The sequence below is a fragment of the Scyliorhinus torazame genome, chromosome 9 (assembly GCF_047496885.1).
Source record: "Scyliorhinus torazame isolate Kashiwa2021f chromosome 9, sScyTor2.1, whole genome shotgun sequence".
In the NCBI taxonomy this organism is placed as follows: Eukaryota; Metazoa; Chordata; class Chondrichthyes; order Carcharhiniformes; family Scyliorhinidae; genus Scyliorhinus; species Scyliorhinus torazame.
The window spans coordinates 260,233,559-260,259,597 of NC_092715.1; the positions used below are offsets into that span (position 1 = coordinate 260,233,559).

At 45.7% G+C, this 26,039-nt stretch overlaps 1 protein-coding gene across 1 annotated transcript in view; it reads right to left on the reverse strand.

Annotated features, from left to right (window-relative positions):
• The window catches only part of ecpas (Ecm29 proteasome adaptor and scaffold), a 115,900-nt gene that overhangs the window by 4,330 nt on the left and 85,531 nt on the right, over positions 1-26,039 (reverse strand). Inside the window, exons 37-48 of the mRNA XM_072517326.1 lie at positions 25,924-26,013; positions 23,100-23,166; positions 21,759-21,850; positions 17,193-17,259; positions 14,416-14,607; positions 5,855-6,066; positions 4,046-4,089; positions 2,995-3,187; positions 2,067-2,199; positions 1,119-1,224; positions 910-998; positions 740-811 (exon numbers count right to left, since the gene is read on the reverse strand). Of these exons, the coding sequence (XP_072373427.1) occupies positions 740-811; positions 910-998; positions 1,119-1,224; positions 2,067-2,199; positions 2,995-3,187; positions 4,046-4,089; positions 5,855-6,066; positions 14,416-14,607; positions 17,193-17,259; positions 21,759-21,850; positions 23,100-23,166; positions 25,924-26,013 (1,357 nt within the window). The remainder of the gene's footprint in view (positions 1-739; positions 812-909; positions 999-1,118; positions 1,225-2,066; positions 2,200-2,994; positions 3,188-4,045; positions 4,090-5,854; positions 6,067-14,415; positions 14,608-17,192; positions 17,260-21,758; positions 21,851-23,099; positions 23,167-25,923; positions 26,014-26,039) is intronic.

A 26,039-nucleotide genomic window follows, 5' to 3' on the forward strand; every position in this document is an offset into this window, starting at 1 on the left:
CCATAGCTGCCAATTCCCGGAACAGGTCGCTAGTCTGTCGCCAGAAGCTTACAGTTCAAGGGACACCACTCTACGATGCTGACCAGGAGTCTCTCCTGCTCTTACCGCCGGACACTGGCTGTGTTTGGATGGATTAACCTGTTTGGCCGGGTTATGGATGCAGCTACCTTGGCCATTGAGTCCTGGAGTGGGACTCGAACCTGGAACCTGTAGCTCAGAGGTAGGGATGCTGCCCTCTGTGTCACAAGACCTCCTTAGCGGTAATGTTGCTGAACAAGTAATGCAGACACCTGGACCAATGCTCCAGAACCACAAGTTCAAATCCGTCCAGGGCTACGGGTGAAATTTAAACTCAATTATTTAATAAATCTGCAATAAAAGGCTTGTATCAGTCAGAAAAGGTGACCGTAACGCTACTGGATTTTTGTGATAATCCATCTGGTTCATGAATGCCCTGAAGGGAGGGAAATCTGTGTCCTTACCTGGTCTGGCTCACATGTGACTCCAGACCCACAGCAATCTGGTTGACTCTTAGCCGCGCTCTGAAATGGTTCGTCACCATCTTCTCAAGGACAATTACAGATGGGCAGTAAATGATGCTCGCACTTTCCAGTGACGCTCACATTTCATGAAAAATTTGGAAGAAGCGCATAAACCTTAAACTTGGTGCCGATGCCTGTCATGGATAACAGCCGACAGCTTCCTTGCAGTGTAGGATAAATAACTTTAAAATGCTTACCATCCAGTTTTTTAAATAGTAGTTCCAATATCGATAAAGCTTCAGCCCGCACAGACGAATAGCTCTTGTTTTCTTTATATATGTCAAAAAAAAAGAACATTTGAAACACTGAAAAATTTGATTCAACTTTTGCTTGAACCTTGTGGGTTCTCTACTTTATGTTGACTCACCTAGTGGGAAGGTGAGTGCCGAGCAAGTCTCTTTCAGGATTTCAGTTAATGCACTTGCATTTTTGCTGTCTTGGCCCAGAAGTAATAAGCTGCGGGAACAATTGTTTCGTTACTGAATTTTTCTTTTGAACTAGTTTGCTAATGGGATTCTTAAAAATAGGCCGATAAAGATTGCCCGTTCAAAACGGTGCATTTTTTTTTTCTTTTACCCTTGGAAGTAGCAGTTCATGGCCTGAAGCACTCCGAGTTGAACTCTCCACGTACTCAACTGTAGCCTTTCACACATTAAGTGGCACAATTCTAAACGGTACTGAGCTGCAGGAAAGACAAAGATATTTCCGTTATCACATCGCTGAACAGGTATGTCAGCCCAAAGTAGATTTAGTGTTGTTTAACAGTAAAACAGGCCAAGGGAAAACGGTAGCTTCCGTAACGGCAATGGGCCGAAAACCTTCAGTACCCCACAATGAGCTGTCTGTAAAATATATTACTATGGCAGCCTTTAAAATGTACAAAGATTACTGACTTACCAGTTGATTGCCCCATGGCATTCCATACAGAGATGAAGGCCAAGTATAAACTTTAGGCTACGTGGAATCAGATGATGGAAATAGTCGGACCAATATACATGGGTGGACAACGGAAATTTAATAGAATAAGTTGAGGCAAAAGATTGACAAAGTTGTGGGAAGGCAGTATCACACAGGCCACGATTTTCAGTAAATTACAAGTAATTTCAATGTGTTTTGAGTATCCAATTCTTTTTTTCCAATTAAGAGGCAACTTAGTGTGGCCAATCCATCTACCCTGCACACCTTTTTGGGTTGTGGGGTTGAGACCCACACAGACAGAGGGAGAATGTGCAAACTCCACACGGACAGTGACCCGGGTCCTCGGCGGCGTGAGGCAGCAGTGCTAACCGCTGCACCACCGTGCCGCTCCGTGTTATTTTTTAAATATGTACCATACGAGGTCAAAACGCACAATACTAAAATCAACAATCCAGGTGCGCTGTTCTGTGGCTGCTTCGACTACTGTCGAAGTGCAATCGATTGGATAATTCAAAACATTTGAAGATTTTTTTTTTTTTTAAAGGGAGGATTGAGTGAACAAACATTTTACAAAGGCGCATTCTGAGGTTTATTGTCAAGTCGTACCTTGTGTTTCTGGAGTGCTGGGCCATGCTTTCCCGAGAGTTTCAAATGCACAAAGCAGATATTCCATCCGTAGCTCTTTCTCTCTCTCCTCCTCTTCATGATCCTCTTCCCTGGACGATCCGGTTGTCATACTCTGGAAAGTGCAAAATTCCTCATGAGGAACATAGGGAGCAGGAACAGGCCATTCCCAACCTCAATCCTTCCCCGCCATTCAATTAGATCCTGGCTGCTCTGATCACGGCATCAACTCTGCTCCCCCCCGCCCCCCCCCCCCCCCCCCCCCCCCTGCCAACTCTATATCTCAGCCTTCAATATATTCAATGACCCAGCCCCCACATCCCTTGGGACTTCAGTCCTCAAAGGAAAGGAAGCCTTCTCCATGAAAGAGGAAACAGAACGTAAGTGGTGAGAATGCTTCTTTTGAGGTCAAAGGTAGTGAGGCAATGTCTGCTGATGGATGGTTGGAGAACCAAGGTTGGAATTGACGCAGAAGGATAACCCAACTGTTCATGAAGAACTGCGCGAAACAAGTATTTCACCTGGAGTGCATTGAGCAAGGAAGAAACAGTTTCAGCTACAGCAGGAAGGACTGTGAACAATGAATTATTAAAGAATTTGATAAATGTAGATTTTTTTTTTCATTATGAAAACAATTAAATCTATCAGTTAGGACACGGCTGCTTTCAATAACTGAACTATATTAAGAACTTTGGGACAATATTTCTCAATTTAATTTTGTGAATCACATGGGGCATAGAAAGAAAAAACAAGCTCCTACCACGGTCGACAATTACTGACAGAAGTAACATTTCAGGAATATACTTCCAGGCCACCAAAATCTACTAACTTTCAAAATCCCTATTGCCATGACTGCAAATCTGGTCGTTTTATTACCAGAGTTGCATTTTCACATGAGTAATTAAATCACCTTTTTAATAACAGGAAACAGAATATCCACCAAAACGTTGAAACGATCTTCTTTTGTGGCTTGCAATATGTTGGCCGTGCTCTTCAAAGCAAGCATCTTGTATCGGAGGTTTTCCTTGTGACACTCTTTTAACATGACCTGAATGATGGCGTCTATACTGGGCTGCTCAGGCACTGTCTTCTGCAACTCCGCACTTGGTACAAAGTTCAAAAGGTAAAGCAGAACATTAGGGCGAGTATAGACAAGATTTTTTTTTAATAGATGTTTTTATTAAGCATTTTTAAGCTATACAAGACAAAGGCAATTGTGGACATACATTGAAAAATAACAGGAATAAAATAAGAAAACAAAACGAAAAAGAAGAATTGTATATACATCAGTGTCTTTTAGCTATTTACAGCGGTTGCGGCTTCGTGTTCTGTGTTCTCCAGTAGGTGTTTATTCCCTACCGGGACCCCACTTTCCTCCCCCCTTTCTTCATGATCCCCCTCTCCTTCTAGCTCTCTTTCCTCTTCAGCTCCTGTATTTTGTTCCTGTGTGATTGGCGTGACGCCGTGTATTTTGTTGGTTGCTTGTTGATCTTGGTTGGGTTCTATGTTTAATTGTTCACTCCCCCCGCCCTTTTCATTGGCATACATTATTGTCTTGTGGCTTTCAGCTCCATCTGGTTTACTAGTTGTTGGAACAACCGAGTAAATGGTCCCCACGTTTTGTGGAAGCCCTCTTCCGACCCCCGGTTGGCGAATTTGACTTTCTCCATCTGGAGAAATTCCAATAGGTCGGATAGCCAGTCTGTAGCTCTTTGGGTGGTGTTTTCGATCGCTAGCCGAGCCGGATTCTTCGGGAGGCCATTAGGGAGGCTAAGGCAAGGGCGTCGGCCCTCCTCCCCATGAATAGAGGCAAGATCTTTTTTTGAAGAGAAATGGTTCAAGCCGATTATAATGATGCTATCTCTCATGGGTGTTAAATAGCTTATTACATTATTGACCGACTTACTAGAATCGTACAAGAATGAACCGAATTACAACGCAGTGTTCCTGATAACGTTTACCTGCATGCAGCTACCACACTGTCAACGGCTTTCAACAGTTCCTCCTGAAAGAAGAGAACATTTTCTTACACAGAATTCTGCCTCACTTGCCTCTCCCGCCAGTAATGCTTACTCGAACAATGACAGATCCCCTAGTGACTCAATCCTATTGTTGATAGCTTTTGAATGGCAGAGGAGGAACGCCATTCAGCCCATCTTGATCCACCCCCCCCCCCCCCCCCCCCACTGTAGGATCCAATTGTTTGCGATTTCAGGTATTTTGCCTCCACTACTATTTAAAAAATATTTTATTCCAAACACAATCAATAACACAAACAATCCGCAAAGTAAACACAACCAAGTTACAAACAGTTTGTCATTTTCCCCTTTCTCTCCCCTTAACTAACCCAACACTTCCCTCCTCAACAGAACACCCACCCCCCACCGACAAACAGAGACAGGAAGAGCCTCCATCTTGCGTAGAATCCTTCTTCTGACCCTCTAACAACAAACTTAATCTTCTCCATTCTAAAACTCCGCGATATCCCTCAACCACGGCGATACCTTCGGTGGCGTCATTGACCTCCATCATAGTAAGATTCGCCAGCGGGCAATTGGAGGGGCGAAGGTCACGGCAGCCGACCCCCAATATTGTTTCGACTCTCTTTTCAGTCAAGAATCTATCTCCCCCTGCCTTAAAAGTATTCATTGACCCTGCCTCCACCGCTCTCTGGGGAAGAGCGTTCCAAAGGCTGATGATTCAGAGAAAGGAACAATTTCTCATCTCCGACTTAAATGGGAGCCCCCCCCCGATTTTTAAATGGTGTCCCCTAGTTCTAGTCTCCCTCCACAAGGAGAAATATCCTTCCAGCAGGTCAAATCCCTTCAGTTTCAACAAGATCAGCTCTCAATCTTCTAATCTGCACTAGATACAGGCCCAGCCTGACCAATCTTTCCTCAGACAATACCCACCGCCCACCGCTCCCCATCCCAGGTATCAGTTGAGAGAACCTTCTCTGAACTGCTCCTAAAGCGTATATGTCCTTTCTTAAATGAAGAGACCAAAACCGCACACAGGGCTCCAGATGTGGTCTCACCAACACCTGGTAGAACTGTAGCAAACCTTCTCTACTTTTATATTCCATTCCGCTTGCAATAAACACCAACATTCCATCTGTCTTCCTAATCACTTGCTGTGCCTGTATGCTAACGTTTTTTATGATTTATGTACCAGGACACCCAGATCCCTCTGTAACACCGAGTTCTGTAATCCCTTTCCATTTAAATAATTTGCTGCTTTTTAAAATTAGTGGACAAGTTCACATTGTCTCACATTATAACCCACCCATTTTTACCTGGCCTCTAAACATTAAACATATTGATTTAAGCAGGTAACTAACAACAACACGGTAGCACAAGTGGATAGCACTGTGGCTTCACAGCGCCAGGGTCCCAGGTTCGATTCCCCGCTGGGTCACTGTTTGTGTGGAGTCTGCACGTTCTCCCCGTGTCTGCGTGGGTTTCCTCCGGGTGCTCCGGTTTCCTCCCACAGTTCAAAGACATGCAGGTTAGGTGGATTGGCCATGATAAATTGTCCTCAGTGACCAAAAAGGTTGGGAGGGGTTATTTGGGTTACGGGAATAGGGTGGAAGTGAGGGCTTAAGTGGGTCGGTGCAGACTCAATGGGTCGAATATCCTCCTTCTGTACTGTACGTTCTATGTTAACTTCTTACTAAAATCCTTTTTAACCATGTTTCCCCGAGTGTTCATTTTCCAAATGTCCATCTATTTAGTTATCTGTGTAACGCAACATTAAATGGGACGCTCTACCTTGCCAGTCCAAGTTCGGCCGGATATTCCTTGTAATAGTGCATTTAATATCAGCCCCAAGTGTGGTGGGACCAACGAGCCCGCCTGCTGTTTGGCAATGGATGCCATAGCAGCAGCCCCTTGTGCTTTCATCGCCCATGATTGGGACTGCAGCGCCTTTTGAGTAATGATGATCAATTCTTGCATGTACAGTCGTATTCCACCAAAACTGCCTGGAACAAAAGCACAACCATTAACCTATCAATGTAAGCTACACAGAGAAAAACTGACTGCTTTAATTTGCATTAAAATCTTGCCTTTTGGCCGGGAGTTCTGTGTTACCCACGAATCAGTGAATTATCTCTCCCAACATTCCAAATGAAAGTTTACAAAATCCTTTGCAAGTGTGGAACACAGGCTAGCCTCTGTTAGGACTTGGGAACTGGGCCCATAGTGTCGATTCATTCCTGGGCAATCTTTAAAAGTGATTTGCTGGATTTGAACTAAACTTGGTCACATCCCCTGATGTAGTGTCCCATCCTTTCCAAACTGTAGTGAAATCTAGTCGACAAGCATTGAATGTATATCAGTTGAGCACAAATAGAGGATAAAAGCAAATTACTGCGATGCTGGAATCTGAAACCAAAAGAGAAAATGCTGGAAAATCTCAGCAGGTCTGGTAGCATCTGTGAGAGAAAAGAGCTAATGTTTTGAGTCCAGATGACCCATTGTCAAAGCTAAGAGGCAGAGAAAGTGGGAGATATTTATACTGTAGGCTGAGGAAATGAAAGATGAGTCATAGCCACAGAAACCAAGGGAACAGAGAGCTAATTGCCACAGAAACCAAGGGGAAAGAGTGCTAATGGCAGTCCCCAGAGAGAATTAAAAGTGTGTAGGGCCAAACAGCAGAGAAACTAAAATCAGAGGGTAAGCTGTGACAGATGTAGATGTGAGGGGTGGGGGAGAGGTAAAATGAGAAAAAGGGGGGAAGCTAAGGAGAGAAAAAGTAAGGAAAGGGGGGGGGGGGGATAAGATAGGGGGAAAGAAGAGGGGGGGGAATATATATATATATATAAAGAAAGACAAGAAAGAAATAAAAGGCAAAAGACAGTAAAAATGAAATGGAATGAAAACAAAGGGGTGGGGTAGAGCTAATCAGCTGAAGTTGTTGAATTCGATGTTGAGGCCGGAAGATGAGATGTTGCCTAACCGGACGATGAGATGTTGTTCCTCCAGTTTGCGTTGAGCTTCACCGGAACATTGCAGCAGACTAAAGACAGGCATGTGGGCATGGGAGCAGGGTCTTGTGTTAAAATGGCAAGCAACAGGAAGGTCAGGATCCTGAATGCGCACAGACCGAAGGTGCTCAGCAAAGCGATCACCCAGTCTACAAATATAGGATATATTGCTTAGAAGGGTAAATAAAAAAGAGATTATTTATTTACACTCAAGTATAATTTTATACAGTTATTCACATTTTAGTTCCGACAGTCAACTGCAGATAAACTCATAGTTGATTATTCCTACAAAGATGTCAACATATTTCTGATGTGGAGATGCCGGCGTTGGACTAGGGTGAGCACAGTACGAAGTCTTACAACACCAGGTTAAAGTCCAACAGGTTTGTTTTGATGTCACTAGCTTTCGGAGCGCTGCTCCTTCCTCAGGTGAATGAAGAGGTATGTTCCAGAAACACATATATAGACAAATTCAAAGATGCCAAACAATGCTTGGAATGCGAGCATTAGCAGGTGATTAAATCTTTACAGATCCAGAGATGGGGTAACCCCAGGTTAAAGAGGTGTGAATTGCATCAAGCCAGGACAGTTGGTAGGATTTCGCAGGCCAGATGGTGGGGGATGAATGTAATGTGACATGAATTCCAGGTCCCGGTTGAGGCCGCACTCATGTGTGCGGAACTTGGCTATAAGTTTCTGCTCGGCGATTCTGCGTTGTTGCGCGTCCTGAAGGCCGCCTTGGAGAACGCTTACCCGGAGATCAGAGGCTGAATGCCCTTGACTGCTGAAGTGTTCGCCGACTGGAAGGGAACATTCCTGCCTGGTGATTGTTGCGCGATGTCCGTTCATTCGTTGTCGCAGCGTCTGCATGGTCTCGCCAATGTACCACGCTTCGGGACATCCTTTCCTGCAGCGTATGAGGTAGACAACGTTGGCCGAGTCGCACGAGTACGTACCACGTACCTGGTGGGTGGTGTTCTCGCGTGTAATAGTGGTATCCATGTCAATGATCTGGCACGTCTTGCAGAGATTGCCATGGCAGGGTTGTGTGGTGTCGTGGTCACTGTTCTGAAGACTGGGTAGTTTGCTGCAAACAATGGTTCGTTTGAGGTTGCGCGGTTGTTTGAAGGCAAGTAGTGGGGGTGTGGGGATGACCTTGGCAAGATGTTCATCGTCATCAATGACGTGTTGAAGGCTGTGAAGAAGATGACGTAGTTTCTCCGCTCCGGGGAAGTACTGGACGACGAAGGGTATTCTGTCGGTTGTGTCCCATGTTTGTCTTCTGAGGAGGTCGGTGCGGTTTTTCGCTGTGGCGCGTTGGAACTGTCGACCGATGAGTCGAGTGCCATATCCCGTTCGTACGAGGGCATCTTTCAACGTCTGTAGATGTCTGTTACGCTCCTCCTCGTCTGAGCAGATCTTGTGTATACTGAGCGCTTGTCCATAGGGGATGGCTTCTTTAATGTGTTTAGGGTGGAAGCTGGGGAAGTGGAGCATCATGAGGTTATCCGTGGGTTTGCGGTAAAGCGAAGTGCTGAGGTGACCATCCTTGATGGAGACGAGTGTGTCCAAGAATGCAACTGATTTTGGAGAGTAGTCCATGGTGAGTCTGATGGTTGGATGGAACTTATTAATGTCATCGTGTAGTCGTTTCAGTGATTCTTCGCCGTGGGTCCAAAGGAAAAAAATGTCATTGATGTATCTGGTGTATAACGTCGGTTGAAGGTCCTGTGCGGTGAGTAGGTCCTGTTCAAACTTGTGCATGAAGATGTTGGCGTATTGGGGTGCGAATTTGGTCCCCATGGCTGTTCCGTGCGTCTGGATGAAGAACTTGTAGTCGAAGGTGAAGACGTTGTGATCCAGAATGAAGCGGATGAGTTGCAGAATTGCGTCAACATATTTCTGGATGGCTACTGTCTGCCCCAACTCTGGCTGGTGCTCAAACTAAACAAAACCACATGCGCAAACAGCACTGTAAACCCACCTTACAAATTCTCAATGATGGCGGGACTCGGTATGAAAGATAAGGTTGGAGTGTTCGTATCCACCTTCAGTGCTGAGTGGATGATCCTTCTTGGCCTCCCTCCCTCCTGAGATGCCACTAACACAGATGACAGCCTCCAGCCAATTTGATTCACTCTACCTATCAAATGGTTGAGCTTTAGGCCTGACAACATTTTGTCTGCACTGCTGAGGGTTCGTGCTCCAGAACTAAGCTCGCCCCTAGCCAAGCTGTTAAAGTACAGCCAAAAGGCTGTCACCTACTCAACATTCTGGAAAATTGCCCAAGTATGTCCCGTCTACAAAAGGCAGGACAAATCTAATCTGGCCAATTATCACCCCATCAGTCTACCCTACCCTCAATCAACAGCAATATGATGGAGGCATCATCAACAGTGCTATCAAGCAGCACTTACTCAGTGACCACTTTGTTATGATGTCCAGTTTGAATTCTGCTTGGACCAGTTGGTTCATTACAGCCTTGCTATAAACAATAGACAAATGAGGTGAATTCCACTGGTGAGGTCCTTGACATCGAGACAACATTTCACCAAGTGTGGCATCCAAGAGCCAGAGGATAATTGAAGTCAGCAGGAATTCGGGGGAAAACGTCCCACTGGTTGGAGTCACATCTACCACAAAGTTGCGGCTATTAGAGGTCAATTATATCAGTCATGGATATTGCTGCAGGAGTTCTTCAGGGCAGTGTTCTAGGTCCTAGCACCTTAAGCTCCTTCATCAATGATCTTCCTTCCATCATAAATGTCAGAAGTGGGGATGTTCAGTGATGACTGCACAACGTTCAGTTCGATTTGCAACTTCTCAGATACTGAAGCAGTGACTGCCTGTATGCAGCAAGACCTGGACAACAATCAGGCTTGGGCTGATAAATAAGCAAATAACATTCAGGCCACACAAGGGCAGGCAATGACAAGCTCTAACAGGAGAGTATAGACATCTCCTCTTGACATTCAACAGGATTACCATCACTGAATCTGTCATCATTAACATCTTGGGTTTTACCATTGACCAGAAGCTGAACTGGACTAACCACATAAATACTGTGCTACAAGAGCAGGTCAGTGGCTGGGAATTCTGTGGCAAGTAACTTCCCTCCTGACTCCCCAAAGCCCGTCCACCATCTCGAAGGCACAAATCAGGAGTGCGATGGAATATTCCCCACTTGACTGGATGAGTGCAGCTCCAACAACACTCAAGAAGCTTGAAACCATCCAAGTCAAAGTAGTGCTGCTTGATTGGCGCCCATTCCACCAGGATAAACATTCACTCCCTCCACCACCGACGCTCAGCGGCAGTAGTGTGTACCGTTTATAACAGGGATGGAGAACCCCCACCTGAGGGGCCAGATCTGGCCCATTGCACTTCTTTATTCGGCCTGTGGGAGATTGGTCCTGACCTCCCCTCATGCTGCACTCTGGGCCAGCCGCTGCCACGGTCTGATGTCTGAGCCTCGGCCACGGTCACCAGAGGCCCAGGTTATGGAGAGAGAGCGAGGCCCAAGATCCAGGAGCTGGAGTGCAGGGCAGGGACGGAAGCTGCCAAGTGGGTGCTGAAGAGTGAGTAGCTGGGGGCAGGACACCCAGCTCCATTGGCGGCTCACCCCACCTCCCCCTTTCAGCTCCACTGGTGTCCCAATGCTGAGCCGCTGCAAACTGAGCAAGAGGCCCTGGATCTAGACCCAGGTACAGCCTCGGACTGGGAGTTAGCCAGAGCCTTGGGCTGTTGAGTCACTGCCTGAGCTGGTTTTGGGGGGTTAGGGCGGGGAGAAACATTGGGAAAGGAGCCAGAGAAAAAGAGTGGGAAAGGAAATAGAGAGAGAGACAGAGTGGGAAAAGAGAGAGAAAGAGAAACAGACAAAGAGAATGGGAAAGGAAAGCAAGTAAAAAGTTGAGCTGAATTTTAGGAGTGATTGAGACACAGAGGGTGCGATTCTCCGAAATGGAGACAAAGTCCCGACGCCGGAGTGAAAATCGGAGTGTTTCACTCCGGCGTCGGAGCCCGCTCCCAGCTCCCTATTCTCCCGCCCCCAGGGGGGGGGGGCTAAGAACGGCGTCACGTATTTTACGTGCGCTGGGCCTTGGCGCCGCGCAAAAAGCGGCGCCGTGTCAATGACGCGACCGGCATCGCGTAAATGACATCACCCGCGCATGCGCGGTTGCCGTCCTCCCCGAGGCCGCCCCACAAGAAGATGGCAGATGGATCTTGCGAAGCGGCGGAGGAAAGGATGTCCTCCTTTAGAGAGGCCGGCCCGCCCATCGGTGGGCACCCATCGCGGGCCAGACCCCATCAGAGGCCCCCCCGGTGCAGGAACCCCCCTCTCCCCCACCCTACAGGCTGCCCCCCCCCAAGAGTACCCGCCGGCAGTGACCAGGTGTGGACGGCGCCGGCGGGAACCTGTCGTGTTGGGACGGCCGCTCGGCCTTTTGCAAACGGCGAGCGGCGATTCACCGAGCGGCCAGGCGTGATTCTCGCGGCGCTGGTTTGGGGCGGGGGGTTGGAGAATCGCGTGCGGATGTCAGGGCGGCGTGGCGGGACTCGCGCGGCACCCCGGCGATTCTCCCACCGGCGTGGGGGAGAATTCCGCCCAGAAGCTGTGCTACTCATTAATGAAAAGTAAACTCATCCATCGCATCAGTGAGTTGAATGTTTGTACTCTCTCTTTAAAAGAAAGAAATGAAGTTGATTTTTCTGCGAGTGTGGCCGCGACTGAGTTTGGCTGCGTGCGAGTGGCCCTTGAACAAGAAACATTTCCTCTCTCAATTTGGACGATGCACTTCAGCAACTTGCTTCTTTTGCCAGCATCTTTCAAACTCACATCTCAGGAGAACACCTGCAGCAGACCCAAGGGAACAAGTTTCCCTCCAAGTCTTGGAACTATTTCATGAGCCCTTCATGGTCACTGGGTCAAAACTCTGGAACTGCCCATCCCCCTATTAACAGCGCTGTGGGTGAAATGACACCACGTGGACCACAGTGGTTCAAGGAGGCAGCGCACCACCATCTCCTCAAGAGAATGCACAATAATTGCTGATCTCAGCATTGTCCATGTCACATCAATGAATAACAAAATGCTATTCGATTCACATCCTTACACATTTGGCCAGTGTCAGCCTGATCCTGGAATCAGCATGCTTGTTCCAGAATTCCTTCACTGCCTCCCACCTGGACTGGAAGGAGGGAGAGAGGGACAGAAGGAGGGAGGGGATGAGGGAGAGGAAGATACAGAAAGACATGGACAGAAATAGAGTAACCAAAAGAGGCATATCAACACGAGAGAATTACAGCTGAAAGGAGTAATTTGCAGAATGTGAGAAAAGACATTGAATGAGAGAAGGAAAGTGAATTAGAGAATGGGGAGAAACATATGCTGATTTTCCAATGAGCAATATCTCACGGGGGATGAAGTCGTTGCATCCGATAATAAACACAAAGGATCAGGTAGTAATCAAACTTGTGGATTCAGTCAATGGCCGCACCATGTTTAACTTTAACACTTGCAGTTTGAGACATCACATGAAGGAACAGAGTCATGATCTTGCTAATAACTGCAGAGTATCCACTGTTCTCTTTTTAGTGAGCTGCCCTTTTTTGTTCGAGATGTAAAGCTTGAAAAGAAACTAACAAATATTTTTAGTCCTTCCACAAGTTGAGGGTGGGCATAAACGGGGAATTTTCAAGTTGGCAGGCAGTGAATAGTGGAGTGCGCAAGGATCAATGCTGGGACCTCAGCTATTCACAATCTACATTAGTGACTTAGATGAAGAGCCAGAGAGGAACGTGCCTGGGTTTGATAATGATATCGAGCTAGGTGGGAAGGTGAGCTTTGGGGAGGACACAGAGGCTGCAAAGAGATAGACAGGTTAAATGAGCGGGCAACATCATGGAAGTAAAGTATAGGGAAGTCAGCGTGAAGTTACTCACTCTGGTAGTAAGAATAAAAAAGCAGACTATTTCTTAAAAGGAGCGGAACTTGTAAGTGTTGATGTTCAGAGAAACTTGGGTGTGCCTGAATGAATGCAGAAAGTTAGCATGCAGGGACAGCAAGCAATGGGGAAGGCAAATTGCATGTTGGCTTTAATTAAAAGGAGGACTGGAGCACAGGAATACGAAGTCTTTCTACAATTGTACAGGGTTTTGGTGAGACTGTGTGCAGTTTTGGTCCGCACATTTAAGAAAGGATATACTTGTACTGGAGGTGGTACAGCGAAGGTTCACTAGACTGGTCCCGGAAATGAGGGCGTTGTCCTAGGATGAGAAGCTGAGTAAACTGGGCTTATATTCTCTGGGGGTTTAGAAGAATGAGAGGTGATCTCAATGAAACAGACAAAATTCTGAAGGAGCTCGACAGGGTGGACACAGAGAGATTGTTTCCGCTGGTCGGGGAAACTAAAACACGGGATACACAGTCTCGGGATATGGGGCTGATTATTTAGGACTGAGATGAGGAGAAGGGTATTCACTCAAAGGGTTGTGGATCTTTGGAATTCTTGATCCCAGAGTGTTGGGAATACATTTAAGTCTGGGTTGGAAAGGTTTTTGGTCTCTCGGGAAATTAAGGGTTATGGGGACTGGGCAGGAAAATGGAACTGAAGCCCAATATCAGCGATGATCGTATTGAAAGGCTCGACGGGCTATGTGGTCCAATCTTGCTCCTATTTCTTTTTTTAAAACATTTTATTAAGGTTTTTTAACAACACAATTTTTTCCCCTTACAAACAATAACCCCCCCCCGCGTAACAAAATAACGCAAATTCTCCCTGAGCAAGATATATACAAGGCAAGATGGTATATTTACATAGCTTTTGCTCCTATTTCTAACGTTCTTAAATTATGACTTCCTGCACAGTGAATGCAAAACAAATTTAAATCAGAATTGAATTCACACAGGATCAGAACCTTGCAAGTATGAATACAGCAAGAGATATGAATTCTACTTAAGGGAAGTTAAATCAATTTTATGGTGGGAGGAAAACACTCTGGCATGGTTCACTGATCTCAATTCCAGAAATCAGTCAAGGTACTGAGCTTAGCACTGCTGCCTCACGGCGCCGAGGTCCCAGGTTCGATCCCGGCCCTTGGTCACTGACCGTGCGGAGTTTGCACATTCTCCCCGTGTCTGCGTGGGTTTCGCCCCCACAACCCATAGATGTGCAGGGTAGGTGGATTGGCCACGCTAAATTGCCCCTTAATTGGAAAAAAATGAATTGGATACTCTAATTTCAAAAAACGTTACTGAGCTTGGTCCACCTTTTAAATATGGTGTTAAAAAGGAAATACTGTACATTGAACAGGTTTAAATTTGTACAAGTAAGTTTTACCTACCAGGTACGTTCTCTTGCCATACTTCAGTCCAGAGGTCAGATTCACTGGTTTCTCCTTTATCTTCATCTGGGATTTCATGCATTCCAAGAAAAGCAAGGGGCAAGGCCACCGCTGCATGGTGTTTGATGACATCAGGGCTGTGACGCGCGATAGCATGTACTGTCAGTGCACATGCCGATCGATAGACTTGCTCTGAAAAGGCACAAAATAGGCCGATTCCTCAAATCAGTTAAACAGACCATAGAGTTTATCTAGTTTAAAAATCAATAACGCACTCTTACAAATTGCAGCAAGATACAGGTGCTGCTTCATAATCACTGTATCCATTTCTGTGTCTGGCAACAGTTTTCATTTTCAAACTGCATCTTGTTTTAGGTACCGGGCTGTTGAAGAATTAACAGAAATGTGCTGGTATATAATGGCTAACTCCACACAGAAAGACAAGCACAAGCAGGAGGTAATTCAGCTCATTTTGGGTTAGCTCTTTTGAAAGAGCTGTCCAATTTGTCCAGCTTGCCTGCTCTTTCCCCATAGCTTTGCATAGGGAAGGCTTCTGCATTTATCCAATTTCCTTTGAAAAGTAACTCAAAAATCAATTTCCGCCACTTCGTCCAGATCATAAGTCAATATTTTTCCTCATCTGATTTGATTCTTTTTCCACTTCCATAAACCTGGTTACTGACTCTTCAGCCAATGGAAACAATCTGTCCTTATTTACTCTTATCAAAACCCTTCTTGATTTTGAACACCTCTATTAACTCTTTCCTTAACCTTTGCTGCTGTAAGCAGAATGATCCCAGTTCTCCGTGACTGAAGTTTGCATCCTTAGTAAATCGTCTCCAAGGGCATGATATCCTTGCTAAAGTGTGGTGTCTAGAATTGGGTACAAAACTCATGTTTGGCACCTAAACAGTGATTTACAAGGTTTCGCTAACATCCTTGCTTTCGCACTCTATGTCTCTGATTTAAAGCCAAGGATCTGGTATGTTTTTAAAAAAATACTCTCCCCCCCCCCAATTTGTCCTGGCACCATTAGAGACTTGTGTACGTACACCCCCGGCTCACAACCCTGTTCTTGTATCCTCTTTACAATTGTAACATTACACATCCTCGTCTCATTCTTTCTACCAAAATGCAACACTTTGCTGCATTAAATTGTTAAAGCTTTGAAACAAGTCTATGATGCGGTACTTCATAAAATGCCTTTTCAAAGTCTATATACACATCAACTGCACCACCTTATCAACTCTCTCCATTACATTGTGCATCATAGCTACAAGTTCTTTTGCCCAAGTCCATTCTTGTGTTTTTTAAAAAACCGACTGCTCTTTTCAGCTTAGCTCCAACTAGCAACCATCCTGTTGCTAAGGCGTGCTTCACTGGTTTCAGCAGATGCTAACGATGAAGGTCAACCATAAAATGAGTGAAAGCGACAAAGCCTTAGTCAGCTGCTGCTGACCCATTTTGCACGCAGAATTACATAGATAGAATTACATGTCATCTTTATGTTCAAGTTCTGAAGCTGAGATTATATTTTCATTTTATTTATTATAATGGCTTTTCATTTAGCCTTTAAAAGGAGTTAAACCAATTCAAGTTTTACCTCCTCGCCAATGCGTTAAAATATAAAGATTGATAGGAAGTACTTCAGTATCTTCGTTAATTTCTGGTCATAACAACTAAATGCTTTTTCTCTCCAGTTTTCAAGCTCACCTTTAACCATTTGTCATGATCTCGTTGTGTAAACTTCAATGTTCACTTTAATATTTCTTCAGATTCGTTCCTCATATTGCCTTCCATGCTTATCCTTTCTGTGTTTTCATTCTACCTGTGAGGCTCCTTTTAAATCTCTATCCTTCTTCAGCACTTTGCAAAAATGCGATACCTTTTACAGTCCACTTCTGGCGATTTGTGAATCTGCACCCCCAGCTCTATCTTTGCTCTTCCCCATTTGGACATTTACTGCCCAAGGATAATGCGTCCTCCTTATTCGTCACAGCAAGATGTACTCTCACGGTTATTGACATTAAAGTTAATTTGCCACATACATGTCTATTCATCAAGTTCTTTGTATCTTCTTTCAATTAACCTAAATAGGTCTTCCTATTAACCTAAATTGCACCCTCGCCCCCAAATTGGTGCCATCAGTATTTATGACTGAAAAACCTGACAAATACAGGGATCAGGGGTTACAGGGTGAACGCAGGAAACTGGGGATGAGAAACGTATCAGCCATGATAGAATGGCAGAGCAGGCTTGATGGGCCGAATGGCCTAATTCTGGTCCTATATCTTATGGTCAATGGTCTAAATGACGAAGGACTTAAAATGGAATACTCCTAAAAGAGCGCAACTTGCTGGCAACAGGTGTTATTACCAAGTATGTTCAAGACAGAAATTGACAGATTTTTAATCAGTAAAGGAATCAAGTGTTATGGGGATAAGGCGGGAAAGTGGAGCTGAGGATTATATCATACATGATCTCACTGAATGGTGGTGCAGACTTGATGGGCCGAATGGCCTATTTCTGCTCCATCATCTTATAGTCAATGTAGCTGAACATGGACATAATTTCCATCGGAATCTCCATGAAGAATACCAGCAGGTGATAGGACATCCAGATTTTGATACACTGATATATTGTGGTTGATTCCTGACTGCCCTCTGAAATGGTCTGGCAAATCTTTCAGTTCGAGGACAATTCGGGATCAGCAATAAATGCTGGCCTTGCCAGTGATGCCCGTATCCCATCAAAGAATAAATTAAAAAAATATTTACCATCTTTTTCGAGATACCAAGTGCTGAGTTTCTGAAACAACTTTTCACTGCTACTGGTCCGTGCTGTCTGTAAGATAATAGTTACGTTTTGGATTATTACAAGATTCAAGAAATACAAACTCGCACAACTGACAGGGAGGAAAAGACAAGTTGGTTCATTCAGCCTGCCCCAGAGAATGCCTAGTGTGCCACGATGAGACTACCTTCCCCACAAGCATATCCACCACACCTTCCCCACAAGCATATCCACACCTTCCCCCACAAGCATATCCACCACACCTTCCCCACAAGCATATCCACCACACCTTCCCCCACAAGCATATCCACCACACCCTCCCCACAAGCATATCCACACCTTCCCCACAAGCATATCCACACACCTTCTACACAAGCGTATCCACCACACCTTCCCCACAAGCATATCCACATCTTCCCCACAAGCATATCCACCACACGTTCCCCACAAGCATATCCACCACACCATCCCCACAAGCATATCAATCACACCTTCCCCACAAGCATATCCACCTCACCTTCCCCACAAGCATATCCACACCTACCCCACAAGCATATCCACACCTTCCCCACAAGTATATCCACCACACCTTCCCCAAGCATCTCCACCACACCTTCCCCACAACCATATCCACACCTACCCCACAAGCATATCCACACCTTCCCCACAAGCATATCCACCACACCTTCCCCACAAGCATATCCACCACACCTTCCCCACAAGCATATCCACCACACCTTCCCCACAAGCATATCCACACCTACCCCACAAGCATATTCACCACACCTTCCCCACAAGCATCTCCACCACACCTTCCCCACAAGCATATCCACACCTACCCCACAAGCATTTCCACCACACCTTCCCCACAAGCATATCCACCACACCTTCCCCACAAGCATATCCACTACACTTTCCCCACAAGCATATCCACACCTTCCCCACAAGCATATCCACACCTTCCCCACAAGCATATCCACACCTTCCCCACAAGCATATCCACACCTTCCCCACAACCATATCCACACCTACCCCACAAGCATATCCACACCTTCCCCACAAGCATATCCACCACACCTCCCCCACAAGCATATCCATCACACCTACCCCACAAGCATATCCACCACACCTCCCCCACAAGCATATCCACCACACCTTCCCCACAAGCATATCCACCTCACCTTCCCCACTAGCATATCCACCACAACTTCCCCACAAGCATATCCATCACACCTTCCCCACAAGCATATCCACCACACCTTCCCCACAGGCATATCCACCACATCCTCCCCACAAGAATATCCACCACACCTTCCGCACAAGCATATCCATCACACCTACCCCACAAGCATATCCACCACACCCTCCCCACAAGCATATCCACACCTTCCCCACAAGCATATCCACCACACCCTCCCCACAAGCATATCCACCACATCCGCCCCACAAGAATATCCACCATACCTTCCCCACAAGCATATCCATCACACCTACCCCACAAGCATATCCACCACACCTCCCCCACAAGCATATCCACCACACCTTCCCCACAAGCATATCCACCACACCTTTCCCACAAGCATATCCACCACACCTTCCCCACAAGCATATCCACCACACCTTCCCCACAAGCATATCCACCACACCTTCCCCACAAGCATTTCCACCCACCTGTCATCATCAGTCCTACGATCTCTTGGAAGAGGCCAAGGCCAATCAAGGCACCAAAAGATACAATCTGGTAAAATCCGTCACAGGCAACCAAAACCTGTCTACACATCGGAACACACAGGCCAATGTACACACACCTTGTAACTTATCTACAGTTCCAGCCAGCAACTGGTCCATGTACGCAGAATGCCTGCATGACTGTCTTTTCCTTCTGCTGTTTATATGTATGATCTCTGGCCTTCCTACACCCACTGAGCTCGTCATGAGGAAAACAATCAAATCCTTCAACATATTTGCACACTGTTATTAAATCATTCCAAATTCTAAATGGATTTCTAAAGGGAATAGAATTCTTTTAAGCCTTCCGAATGGCTCAGATCTTTTAAATTGGATTGAATCCAAAGGGATAATTTTTTTGGACTTGCTTCCAGATCATCCAACATAGGAGGGGGCCGGTACTGGATACAGTTTTCCAAATGTGATTAACTGGCTCTTGTATATAGACAAGATGCTGTGCTTTTCAAATGTGATAGTTCCATTTATGCAACCTAAAGCCCTGTTTGCTTTGGTAAGTAAACCATTGTTTGCCACCATTAGTCATACACATTTGGCAGCTGAACTGGTCACCAGGAATACAATGAAATCCGTTAACATATTTGCACACCATTATCAAATTAGCCCCAAAATATTTCTAAGATGAACGTCTTTTAAGCCTTTCTGAATGACTCAGACCTGTTAAACCTAGAGAGCTCAGAACAACAATGTCAAGATCCCCTTCTCTCTCAACTGATTTTAATTCTGCATGATGTAGCATGCGTATTGTACAGTATTTGTACTATCTTTCTCACTATACATTCATTCTACCGTGACCATTGCTCTTGTGAAATATAAATGCTGTCAACATACAAACTAACTTTAGATCAATTATGACAACTCCAGTATGATGCAACCACAAAACACATCTTCCCCTCACTCCCCCTGCCAGTATTACACAGGGACTGTTCCCTCCGGGATACCCTGATCCACTCCTCCATCACCCCAACATCCCACCCTCTTCCCACAGCACCTTGCCATGCAACTGCAGCAGGTGTAACACCTGTCCCTTTAACCTCCTCCCTGCTCACCATCCCAGGGCCTAAGCAGTCTTTTCAGGTGAGGCAGAGCTTCATGTACACCTCCTTCAATCTGGTCTATTGCATTTGCTGCTCCAAATGCGGTCTATTCTACACTGGAGACACTAAACGTAGGCTGGGTGACCACTTTGCAGAGCACCTTCTGTCTGTCTGCAAGCAGGACCCAGACCTTCCTGTCGCTGCCATTTCAACTCACCGTCCTGCTCTCACGTCCACATGTCCGTCCTTGGCCTGCTGCAATGTTCCAGTGAAGCCCAACACAAAGTGGAGGAACAGCACCTCATCTTCCGATTAGGCACGTTACAGCCTTCCGGACTTAACATTGCGTTCAACAACTTCAGACTGTGAACTCTCCCCTTCCATCTTCACCCCATTTTTACTTCCATCAATTTATTTTCATTTCTTCCATTGATCTGTTTTTCCCTCACCATTGTCCCCCACCCCTCCCCCAATCCCACTTGGGTTCTGTTCCCTGTTCCTAGTTGCCCTTTGACACACTGCTCACCTTTGTTCTGCCATTAACACATTCTAATCTCTTTAAAAAAAAAAAAATGTTTTATTGAAATTTTTTCGATCAAAATTTTCCCCCCTTACAGAACAAACATAACAGTAAAGAAAGTTTAACAATAAACAATGGCTAATCAACATGCATTCTAATCTCTTTATGTGCCACTATCAGCACCCTTCTTAAGCCTTAATCCCCTCCGTAAGAAGTCGTCCAACACCAGGTTAAAGTCCAACAGGTTGATTTGGAATCACTAGCTTTCGGAGCGCAGCTCCTTCATCAGGTGAGTCACACTGAGGAAGGAGCTGCGCTCCGAAAGCTAGTGATTCCAAACAAACCTGTTGGACTATAACCTGGTGTTGTGACTTCTTATTGTGCCCATCCCAGTCCAACGCCGGCATCTCCACATCATTAATCTCCTCCATTTACATTCCTTTTGTCTTTCTGTCCTTGGCATCTTTGTCAATCTCTACCTATCCCTGGCCCCCTATCCAGCCCCATCCACCACCGCCACCCCCCCCCCCCCCCCACAACAGTATAAATCTGACCCGATTTCCCGTTCACTCTAGCTTTGACAAAGAGGCATCCAGACTCAAAATGTTAGCTCCCTTTTCTCTCCACAGATGCTGTCAGACCTGTTGTGATTGTCCAGTATTTTCTGTTTTTGCTTCAGATTCCAGCATCCGCAGCAATTTGCTTTTAACTTCAGAATAGCAAGGGAGTAAGAGTTAAGAAGATGGGGGAGGGGGGTTCAAAGGGCTGAATGACCCACTCCTACTCCTATTTCTTACATTCCAATTAAGAATCACCATTTAGGAGAAAAGTAAGGTGCGGCAATGAAAGCCACCCTGAATTTGGCTCGGAGACCTCGGTACAAATCCAGCACAGTCCCTCTGAATGAGATGACCCAATTTAGCCTTAACTGGGATTCTCATCGAGACTTCGGGGAAGCTGGTTTCGGAAAAGGGAGAAACGAAAGTCGCACGGCTACAATGAGGCTTTGAAACAAGCAGTTAAGGTACGTTTTGAGGCAAAGGAAAAGGAACTTTAGTCTGCATCTCTCAGATGCAACAACTTCCAGAATTGCCACTTGCTGATAACAAATTCCAAAGATACCCAAGCGTTGTGACCTCGCCTTTTACAGTGCAAAGATTTATCCTGTGACAAACCCAAATCTCTTCCTATCCCTCACGTCATACCTCAAGTCACATAACACCTGAAATACAGATAAAGGCACTCACCCGAACCAAATGGCCCAATGCCACTGCGTACGCTTTTCGTATGACACTGCTACGATCATTTAACCCAGACAGGAGGGCACTCATCAATTTACCTGCCATCAATAAGAGAGAACAATGTTACAGCAGAATCAGACAATGCCAATGATTTCCCGTTTCAATCAACAGTTTTGACCCGATGTATCGGCCGAACTTCCGTTCTCACTGCTGTAACGGTTTGTTTTCAACTTATAATAGCAGCAAATGCAGTCAGTTGACTTTAGAATGACATCTATATAGAATTTGGAATTCACTGCCTGGGGAAAACAAATTCAATAGAAACTTTAAAAAGGGAATTGAGGTGAGGCACTTGGCGCAGTGGTTAGCACTGGGACTGCGGCGCTGAGGGCGCGGTTCGAATCCCGGCCCTGGATCACTGTCCATGTGGAATTTGCACATTCTCCCCATGTCTGCGTGGGTTTCACCCCCACAACCCAAAAATCTGCTGGTCAGATGGATTGGCCACACTAAATTGCCCCTCAATTGGGAAAAAAAATTGGGTACTCTAAATTTATATACTAAAAAAAAAAGAGAATTAGATAATGGGCAGTGGTTAGCACTGCTGCCTCACGGCGCCGAGGACCCGGGTTCGATCCAGGTCCAAGTCCGTGCGGAGATTGCACATTCTCCCCGTGTCTGCGTGCGTTTCATCCCCACAACCCAAAGATGTGCAGGATAGGTGGATTGGCCACGCTAAATTGCTCCTTAATTGGAAAAGAAAATAACTGGGTACTCTAAATTTATTTTAAAAAGAGAAAACTTGAAGGGAAAAGCTTTGGAGGGACAATGGGGGAAAAGTTCAGGGGGCAGCCCGGTAGCACTGTTGCTTCACAGCTCCAGGGTCCCACTTTCGATTCCCGGCTTGGGTCACTGTCTGTGTGGAGTCTGCACGTTCTCCCCGTGTCTGCGTGGGTTTCCTCCGGGTGCTCCGGTTTCCTCCCACAAGTCCCGAAAGACGTGCTGTCAGGTTCATTGGACATTCTTAATTCTCCCTCTGTGTACCCGAACAGGTGCCGGAATGTGGCGACGAGGGGATTTTTACAGTAACGTCATTTCAATGTTAATGTCAGCCTACCTGTGATAACAAAGATTCTTATTATTTATTATTAATTGGACGACTCTTCCAAATAATTGGCAGACACACAATGGACTGAATGGAATCTCTGCTTTTTCGAATTTAAGATGGAAAACGGGTATCACAGTTAAACTGAGTGTGACAATAGGCTTTCTACAGCTGTCTCCCCCCCCCCCCCCCCCCGGAAATAAAATAAAGAGTTTCAAACAGTAATTAGTCCGCATACTAACCTGCATAAGAATTTAAATCTTGTGAACATTTGGTTGTCAAAAAAACTACCACATGGGCACAGCCTCCCTGTAAATTAGAGCAGCATATTAACCAGTGGGATTTGCATTTTGATGAGCTTCAATGGTGATACAATGATGGTTTTAATTAACTAAACAATGACATTGAAGAACACCATAGGGATATAATCACAATACCAAAGCAACAGTTTCAAAGTTATTTTTGGAAGTAGGCAAATTAATTCAGCAAGTTATCAATAATATTTCTCTCACGCTCCTCACTGTCTCAAGCTGAAGATGTTAACTTCTGTTAAGTGCTTATGATTCTCCAATATCTAACTCATGTGAGCATTCTTCATTTAATGGTGTGGACCTTATGGCGTTGGAAAAATGTGACATCATTTGTGGAGGGTGGAGGGGAAAAAAGAAGAATTGCAATATCTTATTCCATGTGTTTTTCCCAGCACAAATTCCTGAACTATGAGGATACTGGAGTCAACTGCAGAGCTCCTACCAACATCAAGCCAACTAAAACCAGCCAATGCACCAGAGACCAAGAATTGCTGTACTCTGCCCAACTCTGCGCATCCTTGAGGAAGGATGTGAATACATTGGAGATTGAATAGAAAAGATTTCCACGAATGGTTTTGGGGATGAGACTTCAGTTACGAGGAGAGATTGGAGAAGACGAGGCTGTTCTCTTCAGAGAAGGACGAGAGGAGATTTGATAGAGGTGCTCAAAATCAAGAGGGGTCTAGACAGAGTAGATGAGAAGCCTTTGTCCATTGGCAAGCGAGTTGAGAAAAAGAGGACTCCGACTTAAGGTGAATGACAAAAGGAGCAATGATAGCAGGTGTATAAACTTTTTTTTACACAGCGCTCTGCATTGCACTGCCGGTCAGCGTGAAGGAGACATGTTCAGCTGTGGTTTCAAAAGGGAATTGGATAATTATCTGAAGAGGAAAGAATTGCGAGGATATGGAGAAAAAGCAGAGAGTGGGAATGGCTGAGTAGATCTTACAGAGAGTCTGCACAGGCACAAAGGTCCTATGTGATCCTACGATCCAAATTAAAGATAGAAGCTGGTCGATGATTTGGTTTCACACAGAGTGGCAAGATTTACTCTCAGAAACCAAAGGGGATTAACACATTAAATTATTAGGTAAATTATTCACCATTTCTGGAGTCAATGGGAATCAGGGGGAAAACTCTCCGCTGGTTGTAGTCATACTTGGCACAAAGGAAGATGGTTGTGGTGGTTGGAGGTCAATTATCTCAGCTCCAGGACATCATTGCAGGAGTTCCTCAGGGTAGTGTCCTCGGCCCAACCATCTTCAGCTGCGTCATCAATGACCTCCCTTCCATCATAAGGTCAGAAGTGGGGGTGTTTGCGGATGACTGCGCAATGTTCAGCACTATTCGTGACTCCCCAGATAATGAAGCAGTCCCTGTCCAAATGCAGCAAGACCTGGACAATATCCAGGCTTCGGCTGACAAGTTACATTCGTGCCACACAAGTGCCAATCTTGTAGGACCATCTCCTACAAGAGAGGATCTAACCATCGCCCCTTGACATTCAATGGCATTACCATCGCTGAATCCCTCACAATCAACATGCTGGGAGTTACCATTGATCAGAAATTGAACTGGACTAACCACATTAATACTGTGGCTACCTGAGCAAGTCAAAGGCTAGGAATCCTACGACGAGTAACTCACATCCTGACCCACCAAAGCCTGTCCACTAAATACAAGGCACAAATCAGGACTGTAATGTAATACTCTCCACTTGTCTAGGGGAGTACGGCAGCACAAGTGGGTAGCACTGTGGCTTCACAGCGCCAGGGTCCCAGGTACGATTCCCCGCTGGGTCACACGGTCTGTGCGGAGTCTGCACGTCCTCCCCGTGTCTGCGTGGGTTTCCTCCGGGTACTCCGGTTTCCTCCCACAGTCCAAAGACGCGCAGGTTAGGTGGATTGGCCATGTTAAATTGCCCTTAGTGTCCAAAAAGGGTAGGAGGGGTTATTGGGTTACGGGGATAGGGTGGAAGTGAGGGCTTAAGTGAGTCGGTGCAGACTCAGGGACTGCAGCGGTTTCAAGAAGGCAGCTCACCTCCACCTTCTGAAGGGCAACTAGGGATGGGCAATAAATGCTGGTCTAACCAGCGACGCCCACATCCTGTAAATCAATAACATAAAAAAAACATTCACAGTTACAATGCTGATGGGCCTATCACAAAGGGCAATTAAGGGCACTATACCCCACAACCCATACATCGTGGATCATTAAATAACAGGTTGGCTGTTTCTGAGCAGTCCATATTAGTTTATGAAAGAGAAACTTCCAATGGTGCAAAAGTGAGAGTTTACCATTAACATACAAGTGCGATGGCACAGTGGTATTGTCACTGGACTAGTGATATTGCCACTGGATCAGTAATCCAGAGATCCAGGGTACTGCTCTGGGGACCCGCGTTCGAAGCCCACCATGGCAGATGGTGAAACTTGAATTCATTACAAACCTGGGATTAAAAGTCTGACGACGGCCATGAAACCACTGTCGATTGTCATAAAGTCCCATTTGGTTCACTAAAGACATACCGGGATGGAAATCTGCCTCCCTTACTTGGCCTGGCCTATATGTGACTTCAGACCCATAGCAGTGTGGTTGACTCTTAAATGGCCCCTGAAATGGCCTCAGCCACTCAGTTGAAGGGCAATTAGAGATGGGCAATAAATGCTGGCCTTGCCAGTGACAGACAAAACCATGAATGAATTTCTAAAAACCCATCGGTTGCATAAGTCCTTTGTGGTATTTTATGACTCACTTTGGTTCCAAGTCCTACTCCACTCTTCAGCAGTTCACACAACTTTGGAACTAGATCTCCCAGAACAGAGGCATCTAGATGTTGGAGACACTATAAAATCAAATTTAAAAAATCAG